This window comes from Orbicella faveolata, unplaced genomic scaffold, assembly GCF_042242905.1.
Source record: "Orbicella faveolata isolate gen_17 unplaced genomic scaffold, um_ofav_v1 contig_2, whole genome shotgun sequence".
NCBI lineage: Eukaryota > Metazoa > Cnidaria > Anthozoa > Scleractinia > Merulinidae > Orbicella > Orbicella faveolata.
The window spans coordinates 18,428,638-18,441,479 of NW_028301547.1; the positions used below are offsets into that span (position 1 = coordinate 18,428,638).

General features: G+C 42.6%; 2 protein-coding genes across 3 annotated transcripts in view; one reads left to right on the forward strand and one right to left on the reverse strand.

The window, feature by feature from the left end:
* LOC110046583 (uncharacterized) overlaps positions 1-9,356 on the forward strand; it is a 27,094-nt gene extending 17,738 nt beyond the window's left edge. The window contains exon 5 of one of the 2 annotated variants that reach the window (XM_089290080.1): positions 1,857-9,356. In XM_089290080.1, coding sequence (XP_089146206.1) covers positions 1,857-6,832 — 4,976 coding nt within the window. In that variant the 3' untranslated portion in view covers positions 6,833-9,356. The remainder of the gene's footprint in view (positions 1-1,856) is intronic. The other variant, XM_089290081.1, reaches the window with a different exon arrangement.
* Positions 9,344-12,824, reverse strand: LOC110046584 (E3 ubiquitin-protein ligase ZNF598-like). Its single transcript, XM_020752269.2, has 3 exons — positions 12,531-12,824; positions 11,223-12,010; positions 9,344-10,560 (listed from the first exon to the last, which is right to left on the reverse strand). Exons 1-3 carry the CDS (start codon positions 12,705-12,707, stop codon positions 9,540-9,542), a joined length of 1,986 nt encoding a protein of 661 aa, XP_020607928.2. The 5' UTR covers positions 12,708-12,824; the 3' UTR covers positions 9,344-9,539.
* Between the last annotated feature and the right edge of the window lie 18 nt (positions 12,825-12,842).

Sequence of the window (12,842 nt, forward strand, 5' to 3'; positions counted from 1 at the left end):
CTTAATTTTTGCCATTATTGCTCGAATGTTCTGGAGTAATCATCTTAAGCCTTATTTACTGACCTGCATATCGCTCTAGCAGCGGGAAAGAACTTTTTCCCCTCTTCACGACTAATATTCATGGGAATCCTACTAGACTCCTCGCTAATGGTAGGCAGACTCGCATACAGTAAGCTCACCAGGCTCTGTTCCTTTGTCTCCTTGGCAGCCTCCAATTGCTTATCGGTCCCTTCATTTTAGACGTGAAGTTACTGCCTCTGGCTTCTCTTTTCTTCAATTCATAATTTCCCTAACCCGGGCTTATCTCATTCCAGCCCCTCTGTCCGCCTCAGCAAGGAATTTCAAACATAGCTGGATGTGGACACTTCCTGGCTTCCTGGAATGGGTTTCACCTGTTTCTACCCCTGTTTTCTTTCTGTTCCGATTTTGTTTCCCTAGTCACACACCTCAACAATCACTGGTTTAATGGTAACTGATTCCCTCAGCAGTGACGTGCGTCTTCCCCAGAAGTAAGCATTGCCTGGCAGGAACATTTCCCATCTACTTAGCTTGTGCCATATGAGGGTCTTTGTGGCACGATAGGCATGTATGTTTAGTTGTAAAGTTCAACTGCAACCTTGACTTTGCCCTTAGGTTATCCAGACGAAACTGTCATCCCATTACTCTTTTCATTCTTGAGAGCATTTTTAAGAGCCACTGCCGGTAAATACGGAGAATCCAACGACAGGTCGGAAAATTCGGATTTTCTTTTATTGCGTCAAAAAGACCCTTTTGGTGAAGTATTTTCAGAAATATACTTTCAAAGTTCCAACGACTTCACATTTTTGTGAAATCTAGGAAAGTTCGAAATACCGCTCAATCACCCAAGATGGCCGATGGAATTTATGCAAAATTGCACATTTTCAACAGGCCAGTACAGAAAGAAGGGAACTTGCCTGGATTTCATATTCACACAGTTTGTAATTTACACTTTGATCATTCCTCGGAGCCAAAAGTCATTGAGCGGTATTTCGAACTTTCCTAGATTTCACAAAAATGTGAAGTCGCTGGAACTTTGAAAGTACATTTCTGAAAATACTTCACCAAAAGGGTCTTTTTGACGCAATAAACGAAAATCCGAATTTTCCGACCTGTCGTTGGATTCTCCATATTTACAGGCAGTGGCTCTTAAACCTCTTGCCCTTAACCATTTTCTCGATTTTGACAAGGTGTTGCTTTAGGCTGCTTTTGCCCTAGCCTTCCTTGGCTCCCTTTTGGGAGGTGCAGTGGCCTTATGGTTAGTGCCCTTGACTCCAGATCGAGCAGTCCAGGTTCGAGCCCTGGCGACGTTCTGTTGTGTTCTTGGACAAGGCACTTTCCTCTCACAATGAATCTCTCCACCCAGGTATACAAATAGGTACAAGTGCTGGTTAATGCTGGGGGGTAACCCTGGGATGGACTAGCATTCCATCTAGCAACAACCATTCCGTCCTATACTGAAGCGATGCCTGGGTTTCCTTCATGTGGGTGATTAACGGTAGTCACATCCACTTCCCCCCGCTATCATTCCTCCAGGAGCTCGGGATGGGTACATGCCACTCTCGTGGCACGCGTCTCATGGTCTTATAAGCTTCTCTCTGAGATTAGCCCCAAGTACAGGCCTCGTGTAAAGCAGGCAACTCTCGGGTCTAGAAGAGCCCCCTTCCTTCTCCCACTCTCTTTTTATTGTGCCTGACGTTAAGTTGGTGTTCTGAAGACAACATGTTTGAAAATATCTTCTTGAATGGGAGCATTTGCTATTGGCTACTATATTTAATGACATTAATTATGACATTTTAATGTTAAAAGTTTCTAATCACATTATTTTACGGATTAAGTTACAGATGCTGCAGGAAATAGCCTAAGAGCTGATGGTTCAAATGGAATATCGCAGGACCCATCATCCCAATCAGGAAACGTTCATAATGATGAAGAAGCTATACTTCAACATGAACATAATGAATTTACGCATCGTGATCCTTTAGGAGTTCCTGGTGATAAACATGACAGTGGAAATTCCCGTAAACATTGTCAGAGTAACAGCCGTTCTTCAGGACGTTGTGGTCCCGTTAACAACCCCACCCAAGGTGGTAAAGATCAAGACCGTAGACAGATTTCGAATAAAGCATTGGCATGTACTGCCGAAACGCTACTGGCTAACTGCCTAAAGGAACTTCAAGAAAGGATGACCGCAATAACAGAGCAACATACTAAAAAGATCGATGGAGTAAGTGGTCTTCTAGGTCGTCTGCGTGTATCAAAGCACATCCGTTTGGAAGATTTTGAACGAATACGCTCAGAGAGAGATGCTTTAAAGCAAAAGAAAGATGAGCTACAGCTACAGAAGGATGAATTTCAACATTTTAAAACTCAGATAACTTCTTGTCTGCTTGACCAAAGCTGCCAGCCGTTGTCACGTGTAAGGGGTACAATCAAGGAATTGAGGACTGCTGTTGACAGAGAATGCCACAGGCTTGAGGCAGCCCTTCCAATGTACGCACGAAAAACCACCATCATTAACACTGTCAAGCAAAACCAGGTTTGTGTTGTTCTCGGAGAAACTGGATCTGGCAAAAGCACTCAGATGACCCAGTACCTCTACGAAGCAGGTTTCGCTAAGAACGGCCTAATCGTTTGCACTCAGCCAAGAAAAGTTGCTGCCACTAGTTTAGCAGCCCACGTCGCTGAGGAAATGGGTGGAGTCGTCGGACAGGTTGTCGGTTGCCATGTAGGAGGGAACGTCCAAGCAAGTAAGACAACTGGTATTATTTACGCAACAGATCACATTCTCCTCAATGAATGCCTGAGAGATCCCAATCTATCCAAGTATTCTTGCATAATTATCGATGAGGCACATGAACGCAGCCTTTTCTCAGACCTACTTCTTGGAATGATCAAGAAAAGCCTAGCACAAAGTCCCGAGCTGCGAGTGGTCATCACTTCCGCTACCATTGATCCTGCTCTCTTTGTGGCTTACTTTGATAAGTGTCCAGTTTTGAAGGTGTCTGGTAGAATGTTCCCTGTAGATGTCGTATGGAAAGATGGTCCAACAAGCAATGCAGAAAACTATCTGCAAGAGGCTGTTAATGCAGTTCAGGAAATCCACCGCAAGGAAGGTCCAGGAGATATTCTAGTGTTTCTTACTTCCCCAGTGGAAACAGAACGCGCGTGTGAAAAGTTAGGAAAGATGGAGTCTGATCCAAATCTGGTGTGTCTCCCGCTTCATGGAAAGTTACGTCAAGAAGAGCAGAGGAGGGTGTTCGAGGAAGGCGCAGGCAAACGAAAAGTAATATTTGCAACGAATTGTGCGGAGACGTCCATTACTATTCCTGGGATAAGGTACGTGGTGGACACAGGCATGGTAAAAGAAATGACGTTTGACCCAAAACGTAGCAAAAGTTCTTTGGAAGTAACAACCATTCACAAGAGTTCTGCTGAGCAACGCAAAGGACGAGCGGGAAGGACACAGGCTGGAAAGTGCTATCGACTTTACAGTGAGGAAGAGTACTCGGCAATGGAAGATCGATCTAGACCAGAGATTCTGAGAGTCCATCTAGGGCAGGCAATGTTAAAACTAATGGAACTGGGCATCGAAAATGTGACAGAGTTTGAGTTTGTGGAATCACCGCCACTGGTATCAATAAAACTTGCCTTAAAGGACTTGGAATTGCTGGGAGCCACTGCTGATGGACAGCTTACAGGACTTGGCCACAAGATTGCTCGAGTTCCATTGGAGCCGCGGATAGCAAAGCTGTTATTTGATGGCATTGATCAAGGAGTCGGTGCTGAAGCTTTGGCTTTAGCAGCCATTGCAACTGTAAGTGGTAGCGTATTCTTCCGTATGGGCAGCGAAGAGGAGAAGCATATGGCTGACAGTAGAAAAGTCGGTTTCTGTCACAGTGGTGGTGACCTGTTGACGTTGCTAGAAGTGTACAGGCAACACCTGAAGCAACCTAAAGGAAAGCGAAACAAGTGGGCCTACGACAACAGCTTGAACGCAAAATCGCTTCGCTTGGCAGATGAGACAATCAAAGAGCTCAAGTTGGCTTTGAAGCACGAGCTGAACATTAGAGTACCTGATGCTATTCAACAGAATGAGGGTACTGACCTGAAGCTGCAAAAGATTTTGGTATCATGTTATATCGCCAATCTTTGTGTGTTCACTGGCCACCAGAAGGCAGGGTACAGAGTGGTGGCATTCAATCACTCTGCGCAGTTACATCCTTCTTCAGCTCTTAAGTTCCTCGGAGAAACACCTCAGTTTATCGTTTTTGAACAACTCCTTAAGACATCTCGAGACTTTGTCATCAATGCAACCCCTGTAGAAGAGACGTGGCTTCAAGAAATGATTTCAGAAGGAACTGTTAAGTCCGATTTCGAAGAACTGATGTCGACAGTGCTAACAGAGGTTGCTTTGCCCTGTAGTCGAGACCTGATGGCTTTAGCGTTTGGAGGATTCCGAAGACGGATGATTGATCAAGTTGAAGAGAAAGTGTCTAAATGTTGTGATGGTAGTTTGGTTGTGCTAGAGAAGAACGAAGAATTAGGGCAAGTGAAAATCTTTGTGCCACCAGTCCACGTAGTCAAGGCTCTCTCTGTTGTGGGATGCCACTTGGAAGAAAACAGGAAGTTGCTAAGAGGCGAGCAAAAAGAAGTGTATCTAAAAGAAGATTGTCAGAGCAGCAGAATTGTTTGGGGACAAGGCGGAGAAGTACAGGAACTGCTTATGCCTCATATGTATCGAACTGTGACAGTCGGTGAGATACCAGATGGTAACGCCTTGGTCGTCTTAGATTTCTTGAAGTCGTTTGGAGAGATTGTGAAACACAATTTCAAGGAGCAGAATGGCAAGATGCGATTGTTTGCCACTTTCAAACATTCTGAAGACGCGGCCATGGCAGTGAAGGTCTCTGCCAGTAACCCACTGGGCATGGACGAAAAAGTGAAGCCGTCCCAGGCAATGTCTGATAACACACATTCACAAGTCCCTCAGTTTAAGGTGAAAGCCAAGTGGCTTCGACGTCTTGGCAAAGGTACAGGGTCCATTGAATTTTCCACTGATGAAGATTTCTCTCAGTCGTTTAGCAGTCTTCACTTCCAGTCGCTAATGATAAAATCATCACTGGTGGCATTTCGAGTAGACAAGCATCGTGAAAGGGCGCTTTTTATGAGAGGACTCCATCCTGAAACTTCAGTGGAGGATGTGAAGTCTGCTATCGAAGGACGGCTACCCAATGTGAAAGTGAAAAACGTGTTTATCCATCGATTAGCAGAATTTCCTACTAGCGATGAAACCCTTGATTCACAGACGTTATCCTTTCAAGAACGTCTCCACACCTTTGCTACAGAAGGCCAATTTTCCGTTCATTTGAGAAGACCTTCACCTAAAGATTTTGAGGGGCATGCCTATCTGACGTTCCAAGACGCCGAGGAGGCTCATGCAGTCGTGAGAGGTCTTAGTGGACAATGTATCTTTGGTATTGGAATCGTAACCCTGCAACCCATCCTTTCAACTTTCTTGCTGTGTTCAAAAAATGTCTTCACTGTCATCGAAGATGAGCTGCGCGCAGTTGTGAAGGAACTAGATATGATCTTTGACAAGAGACTCGTTATGAAACTAAACAAGCAACGCAAAGACCAACGAGTTTCCATCAAAATCCAAAGTGACTGCACGGAGCTCTTTATTCGAGCTACAACAGTATTCAACGAGATCCTCAACGGAGACCGGATTGACTGCAAAACGTCGAAAACCTTGGAAATTTTAATGACCAATCAAGTGCAAGACGTCTTGCAATCCATCCAGAAAGATACCGGAACAGTAATCTATCAAGATTGGAAGAACAGAGTTGTCAGAATACATGGAAACGAAGCCAGTCGAGAATCAGCCAAGCGCGCAATCAACAAGTTTCTTGAAGACTCCATCGCAAGTAACATTCACCCATGGGAGATTAAACTTCGGGAACCTGGGAAGCCACGCGGGCTGATGAAAGCTCTTTTTAAGAGATTTGGTGTAGATCTCAAAGGACTGCAGGACATTCCTGGTGTCCAGAAGATCCATGTTGAATTCCGCAACCACCTGCTTAAGATCCAGAGTTCCGATGAAGCTCGAGAAACAATCAAGCGCTACGTGGAAGAATGTTCCGAAACTCTTCCCAAGGAATCATCCCTTTTACCATCCGAAGGTCAAACCCAGCTGACTTGTGGTATCTGCCTGTGTGATGCGGACGACACAACTGATTTATACAGACTTGCGTGCTGTGGCCATAGCTACGACAAGAGCTGTGTTATCCAGCAACTGAAATCTGCAGAGTTTCCACTTCAGTGTGCCACAGAAGATTGTGAAGAGCTCCTTGTGTGGAGAGATTTGCAAAATCTGTTGAGCGAAAAGGAGAGAAAGAAGCTTGCTGTCAGTGCCTTGGACGAGTATGCCAAAAGGAATCCTGAAGTGATTAAGTATTGTCCAACTGCCGACTGCGGTATGGTGTACCGTGTCTCAGCGGAAGGAAGACGCTTCACTTGTTGCGCATGCCTAGCCGAGATCTGCACGTCTTGCCAGGTGCAGTGGCACGGCGGGCTCACTTGTGCCATGTTTAAATCAGGAAAGCAGGTAGAGGGACGTTTAGAAGAGTGGATGATGAAGAACCCAAGCAATAGGAAGAAGTGTCCCAAATGTAAGACGCCAATTGAAAAGAATGAGGGCTGTAATCATATGACATGCTCTGGGTGTAAATCGCACATGTGCTGGCTGTGCCTGGAGGTGTTCCCAACAGGAGGCCAGGTTTATGATCATCAACGATACTGTCCGAAGCGTTAAGAGTGTGAACCGATTTCTTCTCTGCAACTTAAGAGTATATCCTCTTTTGTGATGTTTACGACCGACGACACTGGTAACATCCTAGCAGTCTGTTATTATTAGATTTGTGTAACGTTTTCCTAGATGTCGTCTGCCTTTATTTCGAGGATTAAAACTTGCTACATAGAGAGCGCTTAACGTGTTTCGGCACAAGAGGATATTGAGGAATGAAATCGTAAAATTCTATGCTTATCTAGATCCGCCATCCAGTCCATATGGTGAGTGTACTGTTTATACTTGATGTTTTAGCTTCAGAAAGAAGATATATCAAACACGCAAGACACTGTTTTACCACATTTCAAAGACCTCGAAGGATTTCGAATACTCCGCTGCGCATCGAAAATTTAATTTTCTTCTCGTTTTGGAATAGCCTGCTGAGACTGCGTCAGTCTACACGGCCGGTATTATATAGACCCCCGTGTATCGACCATATCGAGGATTTTGTGGCACGTTCGGCTGCACCGCTGGTTAGGTTCGGGAAAGTGGTAAAACTAAGTTTAACCTTACAGCTGATAGTCGTGACCAATACGATTCAAAAATGGGGTATGTCTTTATCTCCATTCCTAAGAACAAGAATTTGTTTCCAAAACTTCCACACCTTACACGAGTAAAATTATTCGAAGGCAAGAGGTGACGCATCATGACGACCTAGTTTTACAAGGGCAAATATTAAAGAGCGGAGTTATTATTTGATTATCTCAAGGGTGTTCCAAGCACCCATGGTGCCTCCCACAATCTGAGAAAGAAATAACTTATATGGCCTCTGAAGTGCTTTTATAGCCGTAAGACCCTCAAGAGTGCAAAATGGAACATCACCTTCAGTTAGTCAGTACTTTGTCAATTTATTTGAATATCTGGCAGCACAATTTTTAGGAAGATTTGCTTTTCGAAATGATGAAATTGGACCTCCACTTATATCTGACATCAAAGACCATTTCTGTAGCCTTTTGGAACTTTTTTGTGGATATATTGAACTGTTTCTGGTAATGGTGTAACTTTCAGGTTTGATGTGATTTATGTGATACAGTCTGTAACTTGTGATCAGCTGTTCTTTTTTCACACGGAGGCAGAAGAAAGAGAGGAAGTGGAAGGAGCACATTCGTTGGACAAGTTGTCTACTCTCCCCAAATTTAAATGTCAACTGACATGTCATAGATGTCATGATAAGTTTGGGCCAGTCAGAATTTACCAGAGATCATGTTTGTTTCTGGTTACATTTTTCAGATGTCCAAGGTCGTTCGCAGCCCCTCTCTCTCCTCTCTCTCAAGGGGTAGGGAAGGGGCCGCGAATGACCTCGAACGTCTGAGAACCAGGCTACATTTTCCTCCTGAATCATCAATGGAGGATATAAATTTGCTGGAAATGGCATTTGTCTCTAGTTAACAAATAGATTCCATGTTGTAAAGCTGGGTTCCCACTACTGATGCAAACATAGGCATAAGCATAAAAAAAGGCGATGCTAGTGAGGATGGCTGCGACATGAGCATAAGAATATCAAAACCTTAAGTTCCTATTATGTTGCTATTGTGTCAATCAGTGAGCACTTTATGCTTATGTCAACCATGTTCTCAGCGTAAGTGTAAGAAGAAGGCTTATGCTTATGTCTTGGCCTTCCTCACTGGCGCATATGCTTCTTATGCTTATGTTTGTGTCGCAAGGGAGGACTGGGCTTAACACATCACAAATTGCACCAAAATGTGTTAAGAACAAGTGTCACATGAGGCGATATTGAGTGTACCACTGATGTTACACACATTTTGATGTCTTCTGTGATCTACTACTGAACAGATGCACAGCAACATGAAACTACTTGTTTTATATAACAAAGAAACAATATAGAATGTTAGTGATGTCACCTATGCATCTGTCCTCTGATAGATCATAAGTAAGAACCAATCAAAATGCAAGAATTAGTAAGAACCAATTAAAATGTGAGAATTACTTGACATCTTATATAAAAGCCCAATTGATGTCATTTGAATGTTGGCATTTGGATATCTTGGAAAAGTTAAAATGGGGCCCTCATGGAAAATGACATGCCAGTATAAAAGGGGGTTGCCTGCTCCCTAATTTGAAATTTGGTCTTCCAGCCTATTTTGCTTCACAATTTTGATGTTTTCCCTCTCTTCCACTGCTGTGGAAAAAGAAAAATACCTGATTGCAGGTTACACTGATCAGCAGAGAGACTTAAAAAAATATTCCTATAGATGACATTTAGATTACAGACATTAAGGAAAGAAAGGAAAAGGATTAGTATGAGGAGAGGTGCAGGAAATCCTCTATTTTCAAGCATTCTAGTTTGCACACTCATCATTACAAGTTCAAGAAAAAGTTAAAACTACATGTAGTAAGAAAATTCAAGATGATGCCAAGGCATGGCAAGATAAGACACACCAAACTGTGAACTACATGTATACAATCACATTTCAACAAAAACATTTATATTAGAACTAAACAATAAAATGTAACAACTTATTATTGCAAAGTTATTTGTTTTATTTTAAGCTGATCTAGCCTTCTCAACTTTGAGGAAACCCAAACTCCTGAAGAATAAACTACAATACCAGAAAGACCTTAACTGTAGCAGAAAAGGGTCAAGATGGTAGCACATATGAGTAAAAAGATAACAAAACGCCAATCAAAAGTTTATCCCATCTTTACAAAGAACTTATTTTCCTCTGATCCAAGCTTCTTTTAGTACTGTGGCACTTTTTGGTGCTTTATACCTGGGTTGAAAAGATCTTTTAGTTGCTGCAGGTAGTGATGGAAAGTCCCTCTCGGATATATCATTAGTTTTTGTCTCCACATTCCAAGCTGTGGCCCCACTTTGCCACACCGCAGATGTAGCCATCTTTTTATGTGATTTTCCAGCTTTACTTTTGTGCTCTCCTTGTTGCTTTGCAGTAATTTTGGCATCTTGATGAGCAATTAACAGTTCTTTTTTTCTTTCTGGGTCAGGCAATAAATCAACAAGTTCTGAAAAAACTTGTGAGAAATTTGACCCAAAGAGTTCACAACAGTGGGCATAATATTCTGTAGCAGTACAAGCATTTTGCCGAAACTTCCCAGACAATGCCTTAAACTCACCAAATTTAGACTTATCGTTTCCCAGTAAACCTCTTATTTTATCAACTAGCGCTTGATTTCTCTCTTGAACACTGTTCATTTTCACCTCGGGTTTAGGTGCTGGCCCCTCCTGTAAGGGTGCCACATTTTCCTTAACCTTTTCTTTTGCCAACATAGGTGTCTGAAAACCTGGAGGTGGCTTAGCACGATAAGTCTGCTGTGAACCAGCTAATGATGGTTGCCGAGCTGCTGTAGCAAACCCAGGAGGTATAGCTGGTGATTGCTCTGGTACTTGTGCAGAGGCAGCCAAAGTGGGAAACTCATCAGCAGAGTGCAACTGTGCAGCACTGGCAGCTTTACCATATATACTAGGTTTACTGGGTTTCTTGCTATCCTTGGCCACCTCACCCACACTTTTAACCTCCAGAGAACCAAGTAAGGCAGGAAATTGTCCAAGTTCCTCTGTGCTTTTAGCAACTGGCTCTCCAGTAGTTTTGCTTTCCTCAGGTTTGTATTTTTTGGGGTCTTGTGGTTTAGCCGATGGTGAAGGCAGCTGAGAAGGGTCTTGTGATGATCCACTTAATGAACGAGCCATTGCAGTTTGCAGATCTAGAGCTTCTTTCCTACAAATAAGACAACCGTTTGATAGTGAAAACAATACTGTACAAAGCTTGCAAAGTGACTTGTAATCACAGTGTTTGGCTGAAAAGCTACAGTACAAGTAGAACTTTTTCATCTAAGAGAGAGCCAAGGGAAGTAGCACTTTTCACATGCAATCTTGAAACACATTTAGTAGTGGCCAAGCAATTAACAGCCTACAGCCACTGGTGAAAAAACTATAAATCAATTTAAACAGGAAAGGTAAACCAGCAAAAGAAAGACTCGATAGGTTTTTAATCTGTTTGCCAAAATTGGAGAGTCTGCTCTGTTGTAATTCTCACAGTAATAATTATTATCATTTGATGCATTTTTTTCTTCCTTTTCATTGGCCAAGAGCCAACCATGAGACATTCAAATTACTGCCTACAAAATAATGGTCTGCTCATGTGTAATTGTAACCTTGCTCTCAGCTGAAAAGTGGCAGATCACCTCCCCTGAGCTGTCAGAGAGTGATTTAAATATGAAACAAACTTGGTGATCGAATGATAAAATAATAATTATTGAACTTGGTTATTGCAAAATGTAATGATTTGTCACTGACAAATCAAGTACTTTGTTCAAACTTGATCAATGATTGTTAATTGTGAGAATTATTATCACATATATAATTATTATTGTGAGTAACCTGTTAGCTGTATCCTTTCTATTCCCTCCTTTTTCTCTCTTTCCCTTCCGTTGGTCTGAGGCTCTCACTTCCATGAAATCCCTGCCTGTAACAACTGAACCTTGATTTGTCTGCGGCCTAGGACGAGGTGCAAATGTGATGTCAATATCTAGTTGCCTAGCTTGGCGAGCCTGGGCTTTAGTTAAGTTTCCTGAGTGCTTTGCCGCACGATGGGCTTGAAGATCAACCTTCGTGCGAAAGACAGAGGTGAACTGCTCATGGACACAGTCATCTTCCTCACAAAGGAAGTGAAAATCACGGAAGTGGACCCTGAGATATTCATAATTAGGATAGTAATCTTGACTGCCATCCCGCTCACAGAAGTGACACCAAAAATGATCCTTGCGCAAGTGCTTGTGTAGTTCATCATTGTCTAGATAACGGTGGTCACAAAATTCACACAAAGGATGCCCCTTGTGCGATTTGTCATCTGCATCACCAATTCTGCGGTGTCGTGCCAGTTCCGGACGAGTGTACACTTTCAACTCACAGCTGAATTTCTGTAAATGGGCAACACAAAGATCACAAAAGAACTTTTCATGTTCTCTCTTCATGTGGTCACGAAGACGATCAAAGCATCTGTCTGGTGGGCGATCTGGGCAGAGCTGGCAACGATGCTCCAGGAGTTCTTTTACCCTCATTTGGATCTCTTTCCGCTGGTAAAAAATATGCTGCCTCTTATCAACCACAAAGGAACTCTTTCTGGCAGCAAGTTTAACATAGGTGGTGTTATCTTTGGCCATAAATACCTGCATATAAGGACACAGAACATTGAAAAACACCGATCAAAAAATGTAACAGTATTTACTCATTGGAATTTATCTTTTGCATGGTCACATACATATATAAATTTTCCAAAAATAGCCTTGTTTTAAGAGAGTATCCTTCCACTTCAATTTGGCTGTTGGTTTTCGTCACACTAAGGTGTAAAGTTCTAAAAATAGGTTTTCTGTGCCTGTTCACGCTTCTGGAAACAATGAATGAAATTGTTTTGGAAGCTTAACTTTGCTAATTATGTGGCCGTCAGTCATTCAAGAAGCAAAGTGGTTAAGAAGTATTTAGTAGGCTTTGTCTACATAATCACAAGGCTAACAGATGAGCGAAACTACGTCACAGATCAAAATGCCGCTACAAGCAAATTTTACTTTCGTTTTAATCACTAACCAGTAGCGAGTTAATTTTCATATGATAACCAACCACTCCTATTCAAAAATGTCGTAAGGCGTCTGAGCTACAATGGGTAAAAACGTTCTCCTTAACTCATCTCACCTCTGGCAAATCACTCCGGCAAACAGGACAATAGGTTTCCTTTCCCAACACACGCATTCGAATACAACACTTGTGGCACACTGGATGGTCACATGCTCCAATGGCGAAATACTCAACGTCCTCGCAGCAAACAACACAAGTAACCACAGAATCTTTTCGAGCAAGTTTAGAACTCATATTTCTCAAGAATAAAGCACAGTTCTAGCGACAGAATAAGCGTAAATCACGCAGTAAAGATACCGATTAAGATCCGGTTAAAATATGGCCGCTCGATCAAAGGCTATGATGATGCGGATGTCCAAATATAGATAT

What these genes read in the sequence shown, in the direction of transcription:
- LOC110046584 (XM_020752269.2), bottom strand. Translation starts at nt 12,707, where the DNA reads ATGAGTTCTAAACTTGCTCGAAAAGATTCTGTGGTTACTTGTGTTGTT. An exon ending in GCCGGAGTGATTTGCCAGAG is followed by an intron (nt 12,011 to 12,530) that starts GTGAGATGAGTT and finishes CCTTATATGCAG; the next exon opens with GTATTTATGGCCAAAGATAA. An exon ending in AGAAAGGATACAGCTAACAG is followed by an intron (nt 10,561 to 11,222) that starts GTTACTCACAAT and finishes TCTTATTTGTAG; the next exon opens with GAAAGAAGCTCTAGATCTGC.